This window comes from Peromyscus californicus, unplaced genomic scaffold (assembly GCF_007827085.1).
Source record: "Peromyscus californicus insignis strain IS unplaced genomic scaffold, ASM782708v3 Scaffold_20__1_contigs__length_68692818, whole genome shotgun sequence".
Taxonomy (NCBI): domain Eukaryota; kingdom Metazoa; phylum Chordata; class Mammalia; order Rodentia; family Cricetidae; genus Peromyscus; species Peromyscus californicus.
Window position 1 is genome coordinate 2,437,216 of NW_026294503.1, and position 23,590 is coordinate 2,460,805.

Here is a 23,590-nt window from a genome sequence, read left to right on the forward strand (position 1 = left end):
TTTTTAGATCTTACCTGCTAGAGATTTTGTATATGGTCAAAGGGAGTTTGCAGAAAGTAAAGTAATTACAAGAACTAAATAACTTTCCTTTCTTGACTTGGTATGATACATATAGAAAAGTTAATTAGCAACTTTCTAGTCAGTTAAGATTTTTCTAAGCACACACAGTAAGTTCATCAATATAAATTTTATTTTACTTTTAAATATTGTGACAATTACAAACAGGGTTCAGGACCAAATCTTTTACTCAATGCTGACAGGATAAACTCAGAGGAAAAGTTAGAAAGGCAGGCACAAGGCTCTGAAATGAATTCTGTTGACACTGGTGTCCGGGTTACTCATAAATATGAATCACAATAAAACCTGGCAAAATAAAAAAGGCTTTTCATACTTATTACTCCAGTACGTAAGTACTTGTAATAAAGAAGGGATTATTACTGGGGCACAGATCCATTCTCTTAAGTTGCTATTAAGCACCATTTAACAGTCAAGTGTAATTACTGCCCAGTCCAGAGGCACACCACAAACAAGCATGGCCTACTTTTGTCCATGTCACAAGACAGTTATGCACGCTATTTTTCTTCCTCTAGTTTCTTAATCAGTTTTGCAAACAGTTACACTTCACCAGGCTCAACAGCCCCATTCTCCTACTCCAGCCACAGACAGGATTTTTAAAACTGTAAACAGATCTTAACTCGTTACACCTATTTACAGCTTTCTCAATGAATACAAAGTAAGATTCTTTTGAACTATTAGTACATTAAAAAAATCCAACAACTTAGGTCCAGTTCATTACAACTGAACAAACAAGAAAATGCCCAGAAACAGAAGGTAAATTTAACAAATTAAAAATCCTCCTTAAGGGTAACTTTGTGTTTAATAAAGTGGTCAGCAGCAACGAGTGGAAGAAATGCTGTTTGTGTCTATTTTGATCGGTGGCAAACTAGCCGTATTAAACAACTAACAGCTACATGAACTAGATAAAAAGGCATGCTGGGAAGGACGAGAGATAATGTAAGGCTAGTTTCCAAGTGTCTGCCTAAAGCCAGGAGCAAAGATACAGAGTGATACCTGAAATTCTTTTGGAAAAAGGAAACATTAAAAACTCAAAATGTTCAGTTGTTAGTATGTCATTCTAGAAAAAGACTTCTAAAAGCAAAACACGAAATACTAATTTATACTTAAATCATGTAATTTCAAGAAAATATGAAAAATGTAACATTCTAACTCAATGTTGACATATTAACAGTTCCTATTGTTCTGGGAAATTAATTAAGAAAAATTAGTTCCTATTAAATGAATAGCATCTAGTAAGACAACTGCTTGTTCATATGTGAGTTTTAGTTATTTCAAATGCAATGCCTAATAATTCAATATTTATGTAACTTTTTATATACGCAATAAAATACTGAATCATCTTACTGCACATATTGTATATTTGTGATCCTTTTTAGTAAATATGTAAAGAAGTAAATACAATATGTTTGTATTCTACAAAGAAAAATATATAGCCTCCCTGAGCTATCTGAGAGTGTTTTCCTCCACAGGAAAGTTATGGCACTAAGTACACTGCTAAGTGCATCCACACAAAACCTGGTAATGGTGGGAACTGACGCCTCCTGAGGAGTGCTTGCTCCTCTGCATTTAGGAAATTTCTTTTAAGAATTTTCGCATAAATTACGATGCTTCCTAAAACTGACTTTCAGAAATACACAAACACATGGATTCCACTTCCTTCCCACGGAAATATGCTGTCCCTCTGAATAAAACATGGAGCTGAACCAAAGTCCTCAAGGATGAAGCCCTTCTACTCAAAGAAGCCAGTTTCATTATTTCATGCTTCTGTAGGATAGTAATATAGCCAAGTTCTTCCTAAAGTATAACGTTGACTTTAAAGGAATATTCAGTTGGCTTAGAGAATATATGTTTAATTGTTAATAGCTAAATTGATATGCATGGTCCTGTTATACTATTTTAGTTATGAAGCAGAGACTGCAGTGAAAAAAATCCCATACGTATCATATTTTAAAAGTTGTAGCTCGCTAAAAGCAATGTGATCATTTTTTACATTCCAGAATAATTAAACCACAAATGGAGACAACAGCATGTAACTAGCCTGAATTTTCTCTAAGTTTCTTAGCACTAATTCACTTTCAGTCCAAAACTACACTTTTAGAATCAACTTTTATAAAGCAAACAGACAAACAAATATATAAATAATAGGTGTCACAAGAAGTATTTCTATAGCATGACACTAAACACAGAGAGCAGTTAATTTATACTGTTCATTATAAATTTGGACAAATGCTAAAACTTTTTGGTCATTTTGGTTAAGTAAAAATCCAACTACTTAAAAATTTTAATCTCAAATTTGACTCAAATCTCCCCTGGTCCATTTCTACTTTAAATCTCAAGACAAACTATCCATGGCCTAAGAGAGTTAATACTATTTCTCCTGTCCTAGGTCTGGCTCATACAGAGGCAAGGTGCACTAAAGAGGAGACATAGGAGCTGGGCGGTGGTGATGCACGCCTTTAATCCCAGCACTTGGGAGGCAGAGGCAGGCGGATCTCTGTGAGTTCGAGGCTAGCATGGTCTACAGAGTGAGTTCCAGGAAAGGCACAAAGCTACACAGAGAAACCCTGTCTTGGAAAAAAACAAAACAAAAACAAAAACAAACAAACAAAAAAACGACGACGAGACATAGGTCATCACCAAGCCTGACTATCTCAAGACAGGTCTTACTGTGTGGTACAGCCTGGTTCTGCTGAGAACTGCCTCACAATGGTGTGGCTTTCACGTGGACGGTTTTACTGTGCTTCCCTTTACCACTGAAGCCTTCTTCAGAAGGCTCAGCTCTTTCTCTTTTATGGCCATCAGTTCAAATCCCTAGCCCTCCACAGGAATGCTGAGCAGAAACCTTTATCTCCTCCTTCATCCGTATTTCTTCATGTGAGCTATGGGAAGGAGTGATGTCCTATTCTAGGGGCTCAAAATGACTGGGTGCCTAAGGGAAATGTGAGGGTTAACCCCTGTTCTCTCTGAAGGCTGTGCTGTTTCTATGGTTCTACCAACTCTGCCTTGCAGCTTGTTCCATTAAGCCTTTATCTTCAGTAATAAAGGAATTGAAATTTTACCACATTGGCAATTCCATGACAGGTTTGCAGATTCCAACTAGGAGGTGAGATGCCAGTCTCCCTCTCCTATAAGGGTATTGTCGATGATGGGTTATCTTGGTGCTTCCAGCTTGACTTGAATGAGGAAGCTGTTAGGAGAAACACTGGACCCCAGTGATCCCGACTCACCTTGACCCTCTTAGGTCGGTTAGGGTGATCATTTGGGAGTGGTGGGGCTTATTCTAAAACCTCATGGTAAACTCTGGGCAGCAGTTCAGCCCTGTTTGATTGGTGGCTTCCTCTAAGGTAGGGCCTTTTGCATCACTTTGGCCTTAGTTGTCAATCTAGGACCAGCCAGAATTATCCACTCTGCGTTAGGAATAAACACTGATGGCCTAAAAACACATTTTCAAGTATTTCATGTGCTTTATATTTTAATTTATTCCTTCATCATATATCTAGTACATGTGTGTGTGTGTGTGTGTGTGTGTGTGTGTGTGTGTGTGTGTGTGTGTGTGTGACTACACATTGCTAACTGAAGCAAGTTCCTGCCCTTAAAAAGCACTGATGGGCTCAGGCACAGATATTAATTTTCTCACCACAGATGGATGGATCAAACACTACCAGTGGGAGTCAGACTGTGATGGAGTGAACAAAGTTACAAATAATAAACAGGATTCTGAAGTCAGTGTTTGTGCCTATGCAGTAGTGTGGCCCATGTCAGCATCCTTACAAGAGCAGTTAGCACAATTCAGTCTTAAGCTTCTTCCACAGTTAGAACTTAAGTTAGTATCTACCTTCGTAAACTGTTTCTGTGAAATGTTTAGCTTCGTGCTAATAAAATATGAATATGGGCTATATGTGGCACCTATAATTCACATTCATTCAACTTTTATTTGTATCATAAATAACTCTGTAATGAGACTTCTTTTAAAAAGTACTTACTTAACCACTGAGCCATCTCTCTAGCTCCTATGAATTTTTTAAAAGATTTGTTTATCCATGTATTTTATGTTTGAGTGCTCTGTCTTCAAGCACACCAGAAGGAATTGATTCCATTACAGATGGTTGTGAGCCACCATGTGGGTACTGGGAATTGAACTCAGGACCTCTGGAAGAGCAGTTAGGTGCTCTTAACCACTGAGCCATCTCTCCAGGCCTTGGTGTAGGGAGGAGGGGACTGGACCTGCCTCAACTGAATCTACCAGGCTGGGCTGACTCTCCAGGGGAGACCTTGCCTTGGAGGAGGTGGGAATGCGGGTTGGATTGGGGGGGAAGGCTGGGGGTGGGAGAAGGGAGGACAGGGGAATCTGTGGCTGATATGTAAAATTAAATTAACTATAAAATAAAAATATTTTTAAAAAGTACTTACTTTGTATCTCCAAAGTACTTCATAACTTGTCTGTTTGCCTTATAAAAGTTGTTTCTGAAAGTATAATTCTGAACTGAGAGTGAATTCGTGCTAAGAAACTTGGAAAATTTCATGCTAATTATGTGCTTTGAAGTGTATGTATATCAGGGGGCTAATTTAGGTATGCACCTAATTAGTTGCAACTATCTAAAAAGTGCTTATATAACTTAATTACAGCCCGAGACACCAAGGTAAATGCTTAAGGAACTGTTAAGAAAAGACACAAAAGCTGAAACTATTCCTTAAATTTTATCGAGGTAAATAATCTCCCCATCCAAACCCAAAGAGCACCACATCATCCCTGGGAAACGCTCAGGGGCAGCTTTGTTTATTATTTAATTCATAAAGAAAATAAAGCGTTCTTCCTGTGACCTGTGAAATAAATCAACGCCATCAACATATCACCACGGTGCGCTCATCTCAACAGTACACACTATCACTCTGTCACCCTCAGAGGAGCATCAATCTGTCTACAGTTATGAGGAACAGTTGTAAAGTCAGGTGACTTTGGTTTTGAGCTAAGACACTTGGGCTTTGGACTTGTGTTGTTGTTAAATAAGAATCCCTACATTGCCCAGGTTGGCCTTGAACTCACAGTTCTCCTACCTCAGCTTCCAGGGTGATTATGGGTATATGCCCAGATGCCCAGTTAGAGTTGAGACTTATTTTAAGATGCCAGCACTAGAAAATCATTCAGCAGGAAGAAGCCAACCTTTCCAAAGGCTTTGCATTTGAAAAGGAGGGAGGGGAAACATGGGGAAGTCAGTTACTCTAACATCAGAATGTGAAGGAAAAACAGGCCAGTACCAGCTCAACCAGGCCAGCAAGCCAACAGCTCCAACAGGATCCAGAAACACACCAGGAAGCCAGTCAGAGCAAGGCCCTGGATACTCAGCTATGTGTACTCTCAAGATCTGAAGTAATAGGGAAGGTGTAAAGCCTCATTTAAAGGAATTTTCACTTATGCCAATTCAAGTAAAAACAATCCCATTCCTATATACAGACAACAAGTAATTTTAAATGGACTGAACAGGTTGTATTTCTATATTTAGGAATACATATGTATATATGTAACAACAATTAAATAGAAAAGAGGCCATGACTCTGAGAAACAGTGAGGTGGGGGTTATATAGGAGGACTGGAGGGAAGAAAGAAGCTAGAAAATGATGTAATTATATTATAACCTCAAAAAATTAAAAATTACAAAAAACCTATTCCATCTCAAAACACAAACTGATATGCTCCTGGTGTCCTCAATCAATTCCAAAATTTAGTTTAAATCTCATGGTTTATTTCAAGAGGTAAACATTAGCGGACACCAGTTTTAAATTAAAAGATGATGAATTAGATCATCTAACCCTTTGATCCTAAAATTCACTATTGATTAACATCTTTCATGTACTCACTGTAGCAGTCCTTAATGCTTACTGACTAAGTATTCCAAATACGTCTCTGAACAGAAAGCCCTCAGAGGCAAAATGACTTCTCCAGACATAACATTAACCCAAACATATGTTTGGAGAACAATATATTTGTTGTTAGTGTAAAGTAGCCAATTTTCCCAATACAATCTTCTAAGTAAATTACACTTAAAAAGAACAAATTACTGTGAGGAAAGGCTTTGTTTCCTAGAATGGTTTTTGGTGGGACGTTTTTTGTCCTAAGCTTTAAACATCTTAATAAATTCCAACATGGTGACAGGGAAGCATACCGCACCTGTGCCTTCTATCTTAATTAATCCAATAAGTACAGGCCTACTTACTTTAATTTGTAAAGGAAATGATGCCATATTGAGTTTTAACTTAAGAATTAATTACCTAAATAAGCAGAATTAGCTTAATGTTTCAGTTGATTTTGCCTAGACACAACTATCAAATAAAAACTTCAGAAACTATGTTTCAAATATCACATTTAGATAAGAAAGTAGAAACTATCCCTTAGGTGGTTAAATGGTTTAAATAACACCCGAGAAACCAGGAGTGGTTCGATTCTAAATGTCTAACCTTTGACTCCTATGGATTCAACCGACTCTGGCTCTGCTGCCTACTATTCTCATTATTTTCTATGGTACATAAACACATCTTTGAATGGAGGCCACTTTTCTTTTCAAAACAGATTATGATTCTCTTTAATGTCTTAGTAAATGTACAGTCAAAACCTTACACAGACCCTACAGAGCTAGACGATCACATGACACAACTCTGCACATACCACTCCATCTGTTAGACATGACTGCCAGAACAATTTCGTGAGCTGGCAAAAAATAGGCAAGAATTCTGCAAGTATTCTGAAGTGCAGGCTTCTCATTAATTTTAATTTCCTGTTGGCTCTATAAGGAACGAGTGGGAAGTGAAAGCACAATATACCACGTCCAGGAGCTCGCCCCACATGTACACCTGTAATCATAAACTCACCCAGGCTATTCACCCAACACTGGAGAGTTTATGAGTTTATTTCTTCTGTACCCCATAAAAAATAAATCTAAAGCACCTACAGCTATCTTTTCATATTCTGTTAATACTCTTGCACACATCTGGAAATAGTTGGCAATAATTATTTAATTAATGCAAAGCTAATTGATGACAACGTGCTTAAATACCCAATTAAACTGATTTCCTCAGTCCAAAGAACGAAAAGAACAGTCCTTCAAGTATAAGAAAAGCTTTCAGGCACAATCTCTTGAAAAGTGAAGAATCATCTACACTTCACCAGATAGAGCACATGCCAGCATGGAAAAACCTGGCTGAGGCTGGCTCAGGTTTTCTCTCAGACTTTCTACAAGGCGGGCTCTGCTATTGGCTTCTCTTGGCCTTTCATGTCCTCCACCACCACAACCCGACCCCACCCTCGTCTCTTAATTACCCTTCGCAACTGCTGACATGGAGACAGTGAGGGACCCTCCAAAAACACAGGAAGACGCCTTTAAAGGCTCATGGTGACTTCGGGGCTCATTCTTTTTCTGGGTTTGCCGTTTTCTGCATTTGACTTACTTTGTTTGGTTTCCCTATAACTCAGTGATTTTCAACCTTCCTAACCCTGCGACCCTTTAATACAGCTCCTCATGTTGTGGTGATCCCCAACCATAAAATTATCTTTGTTGCTACTTTATAACTGTAATTTTGTACTTTATGAATTGCAATGTAAACATTTTTTGGAGACAGAGTTTTGACAAAGGGGTCATGACCCACAGGTTAAGAGCCACTGCTGTAACCAAACGGACCTGCAAAGCCAGTAATCAGAGGTCGGACTACAGAAGACCTAGCTAGGCCAGTTCACACTCAGAGGAGAGGGTTTGCTCTTTTTCTACCATAATTACTGCAGTTTTCAGTCCTCCAGAGAATTCTCACAGGCCTTAGCTCAAAAGAACAACACAGACCAAGTAAATAGTTAAGAATCAGAGCAATCAGGAAATGCTAACTTACAATTAGTTTGGGCTAAAACCAAAACTAGTTGACTTGCCTAATTCCACTTACACTAGTAATTATTTTCAACCCAGCTTCTTCCTTTAAAAGCACTGAAACTGCCGGGCAGTGGTGGCGCACGCCTTTAATCCCAGCACTTGGGAGGCAGAGGCAGTGAGTTCAAGGTTTACCTGGTCTGCAGGGCGAGATCCAGGAAAGGCGCAAAGCTACACAGAGAAACCCTGTCTCCAAAAAACCAAAAAAAAAAAAAAAAACAACAACAACAAAAAAACCAAAAAAAAAACCCCACCAAAACAAAACAGATGGCTTCTAAATATTTGCTCTTATTCCAAAGTCTTTACATTACCAAAAATATGTCTATTTAAATGTGATGCTGTAACTTTTGAAAAACAAAATCTACATGCACTCCATTTAAACAATCTGGACGCTGAGGATGTTTTGGAAATAATTCTAACAAACCCCAAACATCAGCTTGGTGTTACAAGAAGCAGATCTGCCTTTTGTATGTGTTTTGGGCATCTTCACAGAAACACTCCAAACAGAACCCACTCCCCTCTTTTTAACAGAGTTAAAGCAATCAGCTAACCAGCCCAAATATATTTTATCTCCTATCTTTACATGGTAACTTTCCAATTGGTCATGCCATAAATTCTGTTGCTATCTTATTACATCCAAGAACATAATGAAACAGTTCACAGGAGATAAATGCTAAAAATTCAAAAGAAAATATACAAATTATACTGCATATAGACTTTAAGATAAAAAAAATGCTTCCTAGTCCTAGGACACCTGGGTAGCAGGTGCCTCTTAGAACAAGCCCCACCCACCCTTCAGGAATCCACTCTGAACATGGAGGTGGTTAAGTGCTCTTCTTTTATTTATTGAAAAGGCAGAAGGATAACTTCTATGTCTTGAAAAACTGAACCAAACAACCTTGGCTTGTTTAAAGCAATATTCTATCAAACGGACAAAGGAACCTACAAAATTTAATTCTTTTGGAAAGCAGCCTTGAAACAGACCATAAAGAGAGGCCACAGGATCCTTAGCACACTTCACACTCCAAAACAAATGAGTCACATATTTGAACATTCTGTATGAGACAGAGAAGCGGATGAATCTGACCAGATTTCCCTTGTGAACAACAGCTGGAGTCAGGTGGAAGTCTCTCTTGACTTGAGTTTACTCCTCTCGCTGTGAGCCGAGCTACACTGTGCCAAAGCACACACACTGCCCACCCACGCTTCCCTCGGGCTGTCTCACTGTCTCCTACTAACCTGACTGTGACTCGCAGCGACTCTTGCCTCATCTCCAGGCAACCCTCCTTTAGTTATCCCCATAAATGTGTTCTTCCGTGGCTGCTACAAATATTTTCTAGTCCTTAGAGCAATGAGAGGGTGGCGTGGTTCCAGATGACAGGTGCAGTAAAGACTAGGAAGGCAGCACTGTCCTGGTCACTCCCCCACTTCCTCTTCAAGGCAGCCCAGTCTGTGCCAAGGAGTGAAGAAATTATTGTGTGAAAACTGGGTCTAGTTTTATGACCCCCGGAGTCTCTGTCCGGCTGATACATCTCCCCTCTTGAATCTTTTCATTTTTTACTTTCACCAAAATAGTTCTCATCCATCTAGTAAGCCAATCATTTCCTTGAATTATCCTCCCTAATGTCTCCTACACTGATGCATGTTGCTTTATTTCTGTTACATTTAATTATTATTTTGTTCATGACTTATTTTCTTGTCTTTTCCTATCAATCAATCCTACATGGTAATCTTAATCATAAGAAAGTTCTATTAATGTGACTCAAAATAGTACAATATGTATAACAGGACAAACAGATGTAAAGGCAGATGTAAAATCAGAGATCTGTAAAAGTTAGAAAAGGTAAATGCCCAAGGTTTGAATTTTAATAAAGCAGTAGGAAAAATATGAAGAGAGAATAAAGCCACCAATATTTTCCACTGACTTACTTTATAATATCCTAGTTGGAAACGTGGCTGCTGTCTGCCCATGATCTTAGCCAGCAGGCTGAGGATATATATATATATTATACACACACACACACACACACACACACACCCCTATCCATCTGTGTTCAGGGCTTTATGTCATTATTGTGAAAGGGGTTTTAAAGTTCCTTATTCCATTGAGTTTAACTTCTCTAATGACTAGTGACATTGCACCTTCTAATGTATTTATCAGTACTTTATCTTCATTGGAGAAATTGATATTCAGCTCCTTTGCTCACTTTTAAAATAGTTTTGTCCTGCTGCCATTTAGTTGTTCATTAAATACTCGGATGTTAACCCATCACCAAATATGTAGTTTGAAAACACCTCTTCCAGTTTCGTAAGTCACTCTTTCCCGAGCTGACAGCATCCTTTGATGCCCACGTGCTTAGGTTTGACAGTCGGTCTATTTACTGTTCTATTACTTCTTCTTTTGCTGTCAAATCCAAAAGAAAAATGAAGGAACCCAGCATCAGGAATCTTCCTGCCTTTCCAGTTCCTAGATTTAAACCTTTGATCAACTTTGGTTAACTTTTTGTGTACAGAATAAGGCAATGGCCAGGCTTTATTCCCTTCTCAGGCATATCCAGCTTTCCCGGCACTATCTGTCAAAAACTACCCACCTGGGCTGTATTTTAGACACCGAATGTCACTCAAAGATCCATGTGTTAGAGGTGGCACTACTGGGAAGTGGTAGAACATGTGAGCTGTGAGGCCCAGTGGCAGGTTCGCAGGTCACCGAGGGCAAGTCTGAAGAAGGGACTGTGGGGCCCTCGTCACTTTTTTTTCCTTTTTAGTCATAGGTGAGCAGTTTACTGCTTCCGGCTCCCCCTCCCCGAATACCATCTGGCAACCCTATGAAAGGTCTGAAAATAACGGGTTTACCTGATCATATTCTGGAGCCTCTAAAACCGTGGGCTCAAATAAATTATTTCTTGCTATAAAACATTCACCTCAGGTATTCTGACACAGTGGTCAGAGCTGACTAACACAAGTGGTCTTGGCACCATCATCGAAAGTTTACTCACCATACACATGAGGGGTTAGCCGACGGCCCTCCACTCACTACAGTGCATCTTTTAGTCTTCATGCCATTACCACACAGCTCTCAGTGCAGTGACATTTACTTCTTTATGTTCTTTTCAAAGTTAGCTTAATGTCTAGTGGCCGCTGAATTTACAATGAGTTATTGTGCTTCTCTAAAAAGTGTTGTTATAGTTTTGATAGAGCACATGAATCTGCAGATCCCTGTGCAATGTTAACATTCTAAGTCCTCCAATAAATGAACAGGAAATGTCTTTTCATGCATAGCTATTTCCTTTACTTTCAGTAGCACCTACAGTTTCCAGTGTACCAGTCTTCCATGACCCTGGTTGAAAACACTGTTTCCAGTGTTCTAAATGGATGGTATGTGGATTCTATGTCAAGGTCAAGGGGACTGCACCTTCTGTTCTCACAAAGGCTTCCACTGCTGCAGAAGCCATCTATGAGTATGAAGTGGAAAGCCTGTACGGAATCATGGAATCGTAGCCACAGTTAACATATCTGCCAGAAATCTAAACAGATAAATTCAGAGGCCATTCAGCTGCCTTGGTCATGATGATAAATTCCTAAAGGCACTTGAGAAACCCTAGGTGAGACCAACAGATGAAACACTAATGAACCCAGCCACATCGCTATTTCACAAAATAACAAGCAAAGAAAACATTTATCTAAAGCCAGGCCTGGCGAGGTGTTCAATCCCCATCTATATACTGGAAAAAGAGAACTGACTGATATCCAAATGTGTACTGTGGCACATGCATGCCCATACAAACACCCAAACATAAACAGATAAATAAATGTGATCTTAAGACATTTAAAGCCATTGAGTTGGAGGCTGGTTCCAAAGACTACAGAAGCAAAACTAACCATCTTACTTGCTATTTCTTATCTGTGGTATTTTATCGACCACACACTGTGCACTCATTTTAAACCATCCAAGAGGTTAAGATTTATTCTGAAACAAGACAGAATTCTTTGATGCTAAATATTCTACATTATTCATCATGCTCATGAATGATTTACAGTGAGAATGTCAGCATTCTAAATAATTTATGTATTTTTTAAGTAGATGGCTTAAAATGTAATCTTACCAGAACAAAGGAAATACAGATTTTGTTTTTTCTTAGTTCCTCAGTATTGAAAAAATGGTAAACAGATACTGCAATTATTTTCAGGCTAATTCATGAATTACAGTGCTAATATTTACTAGTAATTATTACTAAATTTATTGAGAAAATTTTAAATCTTAACACCTCATTATGAAAAGAACTCAAGTAATGAAGACATTTAGGAGAATGCATTCAAAATTAAAAATATTTATAATTCCAGGTTAGAGAAATGACTCAGTGGGTAAAGGCACCTGGCAACATTCCCAGTGACCCAAGTACAAAACCCAGAAATCATGCGGGAAGTGAGAACCAATCTTTGCCTTCTGGTTTCTAAACACACACACACACACACACACACATAATATATACACAAATATATACACACACATACATACACAAAAATAAAAGTGATTAGAAAAGTCACTACTTTAAAATAATTATAATCCCAAATCATTTATCATGACATCTAAAGAATGGGTTAATACTATTTAAAATTTTAAGATATGTATGATCTACATTTTATTTGCTTATAAGTATTATATCTACTAATAAATATAATTATAAATATTATAATTTTATTTGGAAAATAACTATTCCAGAATACTTTGCAAAAGTAACAAAGTATTGAAAACTTGCTGAAGCAAATTTCAATGCAATTTTTTTTCCCATCAAAGAATTCATTGAGAACTTGTTTTTCAAGTTCTGGAAATAAAAGCGTCAAAATGATTATCTGTATTCTTTACATTCTTTAAAGAAACAAATAATAATGAACCAAGTAGAAGAAACAAATAAAACAAAATACACACTAGAACACAGTTTTCTACTGACGCTCATGTTATCTAGACAGTTTTCTACTGAAGCTCCATGTTACCTAGACACAGTTTTAATGTGGAAACCGAGTACAGTTGACATATTAGTTAGTTTTCAGTGTGTAGGCCATGAGATAGAGTCCATGTACACATCATGTTAGAGTATGTTTGAGTCTGCATGGTTTATTCTGATAAGTGAAATGATTATCATGGACAGTATTTTGGAGGGTCTACAGGTTTCTCTAAATTCGAGCTGATTTATTTAGCGATATTTACATTTTGTTGTTAGTATAGTTCTTTAAATAAGCTACAATTACAGCCATAGCTATGGTTACATATTATTACACAGTCTATAATTTATAGACACACAGTTCATATTTATGAACTATGTTCCTCAATGTGAGAAAAAAATCTAGAAAGAAGAGAGAAAATGTACTTACAAAGTCGAAGTCTCCATCTTGAGGGACTCTCCAGTCACCAGGAAAAGCCCTCCGTGACACAGGGCAGGACTCATGCACACTCTGATCACACTTTTCCTGACTCTTGTCCTTGAAGTCCTGCTTATCAAAGTAGTCCATGAAAGACGGCCTTTGTACTTGGGGCGATGTGGCATTTCCTTAGGTAAACAAATACAGAAGGAGGGAATAAGCTCTAACAGTTAAAGAACTATGACATTTATTGAAACGGAGAATTATTTTCAGTGAGCCATATAATAAATTTATTCTGGTCAAGGTCAAGGCCAACACAGTCAATCCTAAAAGTAAGATGAAAGAAGTACCCAGGCCAAATAAATATGAAACAAATGTATAAAGACCCCGTATCTCTTGACTATAAAACATTTCATTATTTTAATGACATCTTTATCATAATTTTATTAAGAACAGTGCCAATGTCAAGGACAGTACATTTTAAACATTTCTTTTTTTTAATGTTTATGTCTGTGCTAATTATAATGTCAGACTTTTAAGCTGTTCAGAACCTGGAAGGCCTGATGGGTTTTTCCCTTCATCTGACTGCTTCCTTGTAAGTCTTGGGCCTGACTCCCCTGCTCCTCGGGCACTGTGGCTTTGCCTGTCTTATTTCTGTCTACGTCTCCTGAAGCCACTTCTTTATCTCAAATGGTCTCAAGCGCTGTTTCCAAGTCCTCAGCTGCTTGCCATTACACCACTTAGTAGAGAGGAATCTGAGTTAGCGGATAACCTCTGAGGCTAAATGCAAGATTGTTCCCACCAAACCTGCAGCTCTACCCATCAAATTCCTCCGCCAAGGCCAACGTAGTCACTCAATCTTTACAGCAATGAGGCTGAGAATTAATTCGGACTCTCCTCTCCCCAAAACTGACCCAAAAGTGGTTTAAACGGAGGTATTTAAATTTCTCTTTTTTCTTTTTTTCTTAAGAAATTTTTTTCATTCATTTTACACACCAATCAAAGATCCCCCTCTTACCTCCTCCCACCCTCCACTCTCCCCCCCCCCAAACCCCTCCCACTCCCCCACCACAGGAAGGCAAGGTCTCCCATGGGGAGGCTCATCCCGTAGAGGAAAGTCCAAGCCCTTCCCCCAAATTTCTCTATCTTTGATACTTAATCTCTAGGCATTTCTTGCCTACTCCATAAGAAAGGGACTGAGGGCGCTGCGGCCTCCAATGCCTGTGCTTCTGGGAACCGGATGTTGTCAGCACAGTGACTTTCCAAACACAAACAAACCATGCCATTCTGCTGCTCAGAATCTTTTGATGGCTTATTTTTTATATTGGACAATTACAGTAAAAAATAAACATTTAGAATAACACATTTTATTTTTAAATCCTGTGGTTAAGGTCTTGATCAGTAGTTTCTAAATTGGATTCCTTAAAGCCCCGGGTTTCAAACACTGTCCCAGAGACCACCAAGAAGGCAGTCCTCCTTTAATTCTGCAGACAGAAAGTAAGTTATCTTCCATTTAAAGAAGGACTTCCTGGAGGGAGGACAAGAAAGTCACTGTGTCCTGTCACTTGCACTCATGTAAGCTCCTTTCACAGACTTGTCCGTCTTTGCTGTGTGTTTTCAGATGAAACAGCCCCAGTTCTGTTCAAGTGACATGCTCCTCAGACTCGTCACCATCCTGTTTACCTCCCTATGGGGACACAGCAGACTTGTGACACTGTGAACTGAGACAACAGTCAAACAGTGACCTGGCCAATTTCAAATGCACTTGCAACAGTACATAGCTTAATACTGATAGCTACGGAGCACTGCTGGATGAAGATGGGGTATGAAACCATTTCAACAAAAGAATGCAATGCTAAAAAGGTCCACTTCCAGTCTCTAGCAGAGGGTGAATCAGAAACAGTGTCTACTTTCTGTCATAAATTCAAAGTCAGGAATCTTTTAACTTAACAAGAGTGGCAATGTCCAACTCCAATGTGATAGTTTTTGTTATACCTTATTATATTTTATTTTGTTATGCTTTATTATTATTCCTTAGAAGTCTGTTTGTTTTCTAATGAGAGACAGAAAAGGAATGGATTTGAATGGGAGGGGATGTGGGGAGGAACTGGGAGGAGGAGAGGGAGAAGAAACCATAATCAGGATACATAATGTGAGAAAAAAACTACTTTCAATAAACGGGGGAAAAAGAGGAGCGTTAATGAGATGGAACTATCATGTAGGCATCCATTCATCTTACCTTTCCTCTCCCCACCTCCTAAGTCCCTGTGTGTATTTATTTGGCATACCTGGATTGTAGATAAGTTTGCTCAGGTAAGGATGTGGGAAACAGGAATTGTAGTGCATGTATTTGTGTAAAATATCTCATTACTTTAAATGATATAATTTTCTCCTAATGCTACAAACTCTTTACCGGTTTCATACTGGTTAGGTAGTTTAAATGGTAAACCACATATAACACAAACTTTGCACCTCATTCCTACTAAGTATCTAAAAAGCCGACAGCAGGTCGTGAGGACATATGTGCACTCCACGTTCACTGCAGGGTCTCCACTCACCTGCTGATGGACAGACCAGGAAGCAGACTGAGGAGGGAAGGAACTGCTGGATGCTCTAAGGCTGTATCACTGACATGAAGGGGAACACACACTTCACTAACATTTCCCACAAATTTTAAATACCCCTGATCTGTCTCTAGACTTCATCATTAAAACACGTATTTCTGGATTTTCAGAACTGAAATTTGGTTTCTACTGCAACCTCTTACTATAAAATAGGATCTATAAATTAAACCTCAATCTCAATTTCCAAACCACTTTATGAGGAAAACAATAAAGTAAGTTAAAACTACATTTGAACAAATTCTCTATAAGATACTTGATAAAATCAAAACACAAAGGGAGAGGTAGGGAGATAACAGAGAAACCCTCTGCTTAGTATTCCTTTCTCTCTCCCTTCTCCTTCATTGCTCTTACTGAGAGAGAGAGAGAGAGAGAGAGAGAGAGAGAGAGAGAGAGAGAGAGACAGACAGACAGACAGACAGAGACAGAGACACAGAGAGACAGAGAGACAGAGAGACAGAGAGAGAGGCGCTAGGGAACAAGTTCAGGACATCATCTATGTTAGGTATATGCTTGACTGTATACCCCTAGCCCAAGAAGAGTAATTCCGTAATGGAATTATACGCGTAGTTATAAGTTCTGATATTCATCACAGTCTTAAACTGGGTCATATGCATAGACATTTGAAAATTTTAACATGAAACAATGTCAGAGAGGAGAGGAAAATGATCTTTGACGGCTGGAACTTAACAACTGGGAAAGTAAAATTTCCAAAGACCAGCCCAAGTTGGTTGGCCCTGAACTCATGATCCTTTTGCCTCAGCCTCCTGAGTGTTAACTGCATTCTTTACAAGTAAATTAAGTATGTATAAGAGCTTTGGTAACACACACACACACACACACACACACACACACACACACACACACACAGGCACTTCAAAACTACTAAGTAAACAGTACCCCCTGAGCAATACCCCTTCCCAAATCTCTCCTCTCCCAGCACCTCCCTTCACTCAGCACTGGCCTCACTACAGATATTCTAGTTATGGTTTGCACTTTTCCCCAGGACTTATAGAACGCCTTTCAGAAACTTTACCAACACTTTGGTGTTATAGTGAAGCACTTAAGAGTCTTTTAATATACAAGGGATTCACTTTGTGTGTGTGGCCATGAGAGAGTGCACATGTTTGTGTGGGCATATTTGTGTGTGTGTGTGGGGGGGTGGGCTTGGAACTAAAGCCAGGGCTATACTTCCAGCCCACTGTAACTCCTGATTCAGATCTTTATATCTGAGAAAATTCACCCAAAGCACAGTGGGAATGAATGGAAGACCAACTTTTTCCTATGAGAAACTAGTTAGCACCTGCTAACGTAGGCTATATAGCAAGTGCAACAGCATATGCTTAGAAGAAGGAGAAAAGTATGCGCAAGCATACTCAGGTTAATAATATCTTGTTATAAAATCACCCGAAGAGAAAAAATGGGACAAACTTCTTTAAGTTGAATTTTAGACATTTGTTGACTCTGTAAGAGTTATTGGAAAATAACCCTTTTGTGGGGGGGAAAAAAAAGTCTTCAAAACTAAAAGCAAGATTACTTCAATAGGAATTTCCTTTCATGAAGAGCAGAGGAAAGGCTGGATAAGAACCAACCCTTTCTTCTGCAGAAAATCAGACATCGAATACAAGCAATGAAAGAGAAAGGTAAGGGCAGACGACCCCAGGGCTCAATAACACAGAAGGGACACACAGAACTGTCTCCCGCCCCAAGAGCCTCTGTCTTGTCTGCAGCCCTTCCATTCCTGTCAGGATGAGACCTCTTCTGGCAGAGCGGCCAAGTGACACAATTCTGACATATAGGAGTTTCCAAAAAGTAGAGAGGTCGAGCTGGTGTCTGCATGGGACCTTCACTCCTACGTTCTAGTCTCTTTGGTGTGGGAAGGTACTCTACAGGCTATGGAAACAGAAAATGAGAAACTGGGATGCTAACCCAGCCACAAAACCCTGTCCTGCTGCAAGATGTGCTAGGGCAATGGTGACAGAGAATTGTGGGAGTGGCCAACCAATGGTTTAACTTGAGGCCCATGCCACAAGAGGGAGCCCACGCTCTGCATGGCCAGGAACCAGAGACTGGCAGCCCAGAGACCTAGGGTAGCATCGAACATGACGGGCAGAAGAAAAAAGAAAATCAATGGAATGACCCCTAATGATAGATGGGTGCCTTGTCCAGTCATTATCAAAGAGGCTTCCTCTGGATGCAGATGGGAGCGGGTGCAGAGACCCACAGTCAGACATTATGAAGAAAGAGTCTAAATTGGAGGTCTCCAATCAGGTCCTCCAAGCTTGGGGAACGATGCTAAAGAACAGAGAAAGACTGTAGGAATCAGAGGGAATGGAGGATACCAGGAGAACACAGCCCACCAAATCAACCAAGCAGGGCTCCTTCATGGGGCTCACAGAGACAGAGGTGGCAATCACGGAGCTTGCATGGATCTGCCCTAGGTCTTCTGCATACATGATGTGGTTGTGTATCTTGGGGTTTTTGTGGGACTCCAGTGGGAGTGGGGGTGCCTCTGACTCTTCCGCCTGCTCTTAGGACCCCTTTCCTACTACTGGGTTGCCTCGTCCAGTCTTGATACGAACATTTGTACCTAGTCTTATTGCATCTTGTAATGCTATGCTTGGTTGATATCCCTGGGAGGCTTGTTCTTCTCTGAAGGGAAACGGAGGAGGTGTGGATCTGGGGGAGAAGGGAGGAGTAGGGGGGTGGGAAGGAGTGTATGGAGGAGAGGCTGTGGTCAGGATGTATTGTATAAGAGACAAATAAATAAAAAGAAAAACGAAAAGAAAAGAAAAGAAAAGAAAAATGGCCGAACACTACTGTCCCTTAAAATTTCTGTTTAGCTGAGGCCATAGAACTAACTTCTGTAAGCTAAGTTATTAAAGAATGTCATAACAACTAGGACACGGGGCTAGAGAGACACTCAGTGATTAAGAGCACCTGCTGACCCTGCAGAGAAACAAAGTCCCAACACTTACAGGGTGTCTTATAACCATCAATAAGTCTAGTTCTAGAGCCTCCAGAGCCCCACACACAGCCTCCTCACACAGCAGGCACACACAGTGCACATACACACACGTGAGCAAAACCAAACACACACATACAAGAATAATTCTTAAACAGTATAAATGGTGCAGACAAAAGTTTAAAAGACATTGAACATACATATTAAATAAACAATGCCACCTATCCATTTCTACTAAAAAAGTCTGGACAATAACCTACTAAGTCAGAAATTAGCATTCATACAGAGAGTTAACAAATCTAAAACTTAACTCCAACAAGAGAAGGCCGTCTGCTCCAACAGATCCCTCTTTTTGGATGACTTCATAATCAGTTTCTATCAAAAATGCATGTGCCTGCATATCTAAATACTTTCTATTCTTACTTTAAAACTCACTATTGACATTTAGACTGTGCCTTTGTGATACACAAAAAACATTAGTTTTTTTTTTTAATGTTCTAAAGAGGGAAATAGATTAAGTTTGTTTTGAAGTTAACGGGAGGGACAGCTGCAACTGCCTAGCTAATGTTTTACTGTACAATACGAAACACATGCCGCAGTGTACAGCTGAGTCTCCAGGGAGACAGAGATGATGATGTTTCTCATTTGCAATTGAGGGAGGGGTGGGTATGGGAACTCTGGGACCTTGCAATGAGAATGAGGTAGGTGGTCATATGTGATCGTGGTTGCCATGGCAAACACTTTCTTACAGCACTGAAAGGATATCCACATAAAACTGACATCAATTTCCCCAGCTGCAGTTAAATTCTGACCCTCGCTTATTAAAGTATATTTTATTATAATAATAAACTTGATATTTGAAATTACTTAGTTCCTCAATTTTGGCCCAATTCTTTCAACTTACTTGCTTATATAACCAAAAACCCATTAGCAACAAAGGAAAAAATAACCACCACTCATTTCCCACTGTGCCTATGAAACTTTAAAGAAAAAGCTGTTTTCTATCTCATTCATTCCTTTAAATATTTACAAGGATACTAAGTTATGTGGAATATAATTTTGTAAAATGTGTCAATCCATCATAACTATTCATTAATGTTCCTAGTTTGCATTTGTCTTTTAAGAAAACAGGTCTTCATGAAAAGATAAACATATGAAACTTAAAAATAATTTAACAAAATGTAGTTTACTTGTTTTTAATTTCTCAGAATGGTGTGACAAAGACACTCAGGTATAAAGAACAAAGTAACAATTCACAGAAGCAGCACAGTATCTGTCAACGTCAAAGGTATTTATGCATATTACCCCATCTGCACCACTACAAATATTTTAAAATATGAATGCTCTATCTAATTAATAATTGCCAAGAATGTAGTAAACGCATACAAAATCAGGATGGGACAGAGGCTCCCAGCACCAGTTCCCCCTAACTTTACCACAGTGTATTTTAAAATAAAAGGGGATCCACAAAACCCAGGGAAGGTTCACAGCCTTGTTATGAGGAAGGTGAGAAACTCAGAAAGCACAGCAGAGCCCAGCTGTGCCGTGGAGGTCTGGGGACAGTCAAGGAGGACCCGAGCATGTATGCACGAAGGCACCGGTGCAGAGAACCCTGACCAGCTGTTCTCCATCTCCAATGAGGGTGCAATAGGAGGAAACAGACAAACTGAAGCCCGAGCTTTCAGTTAAACAAAAAGAACAGAGTAATAAACATGATAACTGTGTGTCCTTGGAAATCTTTCTCTGGAGGCCTCCAGCAGATACTCATTTGCCCTAGGAAGGAAGACCAGCATTTCCGTGTTTGGCTTGTGCTTTGTGGTAGTGAAACAGACCCCACATAACAGGCTTGAGCTAGCTCCCACTACATCAAACCCCAACCCCCACCCCCAGGCCCAGGGCACACAGACAGTAGAGCATGTTCAGTGCCCACAGGGAGCTCCAAACTACTGTAACCACACCACACACAGCTGGATACCTACCACCTCTCGAGAGTGAAATGAAGGGTTTCTAATGGCCCAGAAACACTCCGGGTATTTGCAACAAGCTGCATGAGAGGGAGGGTTTATGTTGTCATATTTACTGCCATATCTTGGCAAAATTAACCTTACTAGTTAAAGAGGCATATAATTAATGTTTTTCTTCAAAGTTACTCTCTCCCTCTCTCTCTCTCCCTCCCCACACATCTGTGTTAGCCTAAATTGTACTTCCGGAGCTAAAGGTGGATGTCAGCGTCTTCCTTAATCACTTTCTACCTTAATTTTGAGACAAATTTATTATTTTTTATTTTATTATTTGTATTTCATTTATGTATGTATGTATGTATGTATGTATGTATGTATGTATGTTTTGTTTTTACATCCCAACCACAGTTTCCCCTCCCTCCTCTCCATCCAGTCCCTCCCACTCCCCCAACTCCACCATCTAACTCCCCCTCCTCCATTTCTTGTCAGAGAAAGGCAGGCCTCCCATGGATATCTACCAGCCATGGTGTATCAAGCTGCAGTGAGACTAGGCACCTCCTCTCCTATTAAGGCTGGACAGCTGCACCAGGGCAACCCAGTAGAAGAGAGTCCCCAAAGCAGGCAGCAGAGTCAGAGACAGCCCTGCTCCCACTGATAGGAGTCCCCAAGAAGACAAAGGTGCACAACTAACATTGTGCAGGGGACCCAGGTCAGTCCACACAGGCTCCCCGGTTATTGGTTCAGTTTCTGTGAGCCCCCTAAGAGCTCAGGTTAGTTGATTAGGGCTGGAGAGATGCTCAGCCATTAAAGGCTAGGCTCCCATCAAAATATAAGAGACAGGGTTTCTCGCTGAGCCTAGAGATCAATGATTGGACAGAACGGCTGACTAGCAAGAGGATGTTCCTGTCTCCAGCTCCCCAGTGCTAGGATTTTAGGTGCACACCACCATGCCCAGCTTTTCAAGTAGGTGCAGGAATCAAAGTCAGGTCCTCATACTTGTATAGCACACTCTTCACTCAGCCATCTCCCCAGCCCCAGTTGCTTCTTAGTGATTTATTTCTTTGGCTCAAGACTTTGGAATTATGGGGAAAATTCATTTCATGAGCATTAAATAGCATTAGGCATTTATACCTTTGTATCTGACCTTTTTCTAAGATAGAGTTTTAAGAGAAAAGAAAACAAAGGCTATAAATCAGAACTGGGCAAGAAGAAAAGAAGAGTAGGCAAAGAACAGACCCCTTTCAGAGTGCTGTCTAGCCAACAGTGGACTGTGGGGCAGAGGCGGCCAGCACTAGGTCAGGCTTCATTTCTTGGTTTTTCTTGTAAACCCTTTCTGAATCAGTATTATCTTTTTACAGAACGAACTCCTCCAAATGTGAAGCCAACTGCATATGATTTTTCATTAATTAGATAAAACTGTGTGTATGTATATATGTATGTATGTGGGGATGGGAGTCCCAAATAAATTTCTGATATATAAGTGCCCATCTATCAGATATATAAGTATATATCTGTATGTGTATATATATAGAACTCAGAATTTAGCAACTGATAAGCAGTCATGAAAGGTTAATATAAATACTGTAAAATCCAAACTTGATCAACTATTTCTCTACCTATTCCTAATGCACCACCTAGTGCCTCTGCTCAGTGAATGCTGGGAGCACTTGTCCTTGTTAAATACTCCAGCCCTACGCTAAACGTAACAGTCCAGACGAGTTCTGGCACTTGAGACTGCATGAAGCTGTTGTTTCTTCGTTCTAAAAAGGGATTATTAGTCCTGGCTGCATCTCAGAGGTGCTTGTAGCACTGATTGCTTTTGTTGTTTTTCTTTTCCTTTCTTTTCTTCCTTTTTCCCCCTTTGTGTTTTAAACAGAACGCCCAGGCCTTGCTTATCCCATAGAAACAGTGTCTCTGAGGGACAACTGCTATGATGTATGTTTATGAGGTTAGTGGTTTGGACAAAGAGCCCAGTTTATCTTGTAAATCAACTTAACTGCTCCAGTCCATGGAAATCTTTAAGATCCCAATTCTATTTTGAGATGTTTTTTCACTTTGTCCTATTGTGTGGCATTTGCAATTTTCATAAACTTCCATCTTAAAATTAAAAGCTACATCTAATTAAAAATGTTGAGCAGGCCAAGGCTGAGGCCCAGGGTCTATAACATACAATGAGGAACCTCTGGATGAAAGGAATTTATCCTTTAGCTCTGTGGTTGAGTGAAATTAAAAACCATTGCCACTAGCCTCTGGGGTAACTTCCTTTTGCACACCCTATAAGACAAACACTGTATTTCCTAGAATTTCTTGTAACTAGAATTCTGGGTAACTGTACTATTTCACAAAAGGGCAAGTAAAAGAATAATCAGAGGCCATTATCTTTCAGCTAATTCTTTCTAGCAAACATGGTCCAGGGAATCTCGATATTTACAGATGTATCCTGGCATGGAGTCACCAGCTTCATGGGTATTTAAAATGAATGCTAGTAAGGGTTCCATCTGCATTATTCAACATACTAGTGCCAAGAGCAGCCGGAGTCTGGACAGCAGCAGTTCTACACAGACTCACTCCTGAGGCCTAATCTTCCTACACGGCCTTCTCTTCCAATCTGTCCATTGGTTTTGGCAACATTCACAATTTCTAACTTAAGTCTGTGTTTAAAATGTCTAGACTTGGGCTGGAGAGAAGGCCCAGCAGTTA

The 23,590-nt window shown here is 39.7% G+C and overlaps 1 protein-coding gene across 3 annotated transcripts in view; it reads right to left on the reverse strand.

Annotated features, from left to right (window-relative positions):
- Positions 1-23,590, reverse strand: part of Stk3 (serine/threonine kinase 3) — a 244,072-nt gene that overhangs the window by 45,824 nt on the left and 174,658 nt on the right. For all 3 annotated transcript variants that reach the window (XR_008220441.1, XM_052747606.1, XM_052747607.1), the window contains one exon: positions 13,356-13,531. Coding sequence is in view for 2 of the 3 variants with exons in the window: in XM_052747606.1 (XP_052603566.1) it covers positions 13,356-13,531 (176 nt within the window). In the remaining variant the exon portion in view is untranslated. The remainder of the gene's footprint in view (positions 1-13,355; positions 13,532-23,590) is intronic.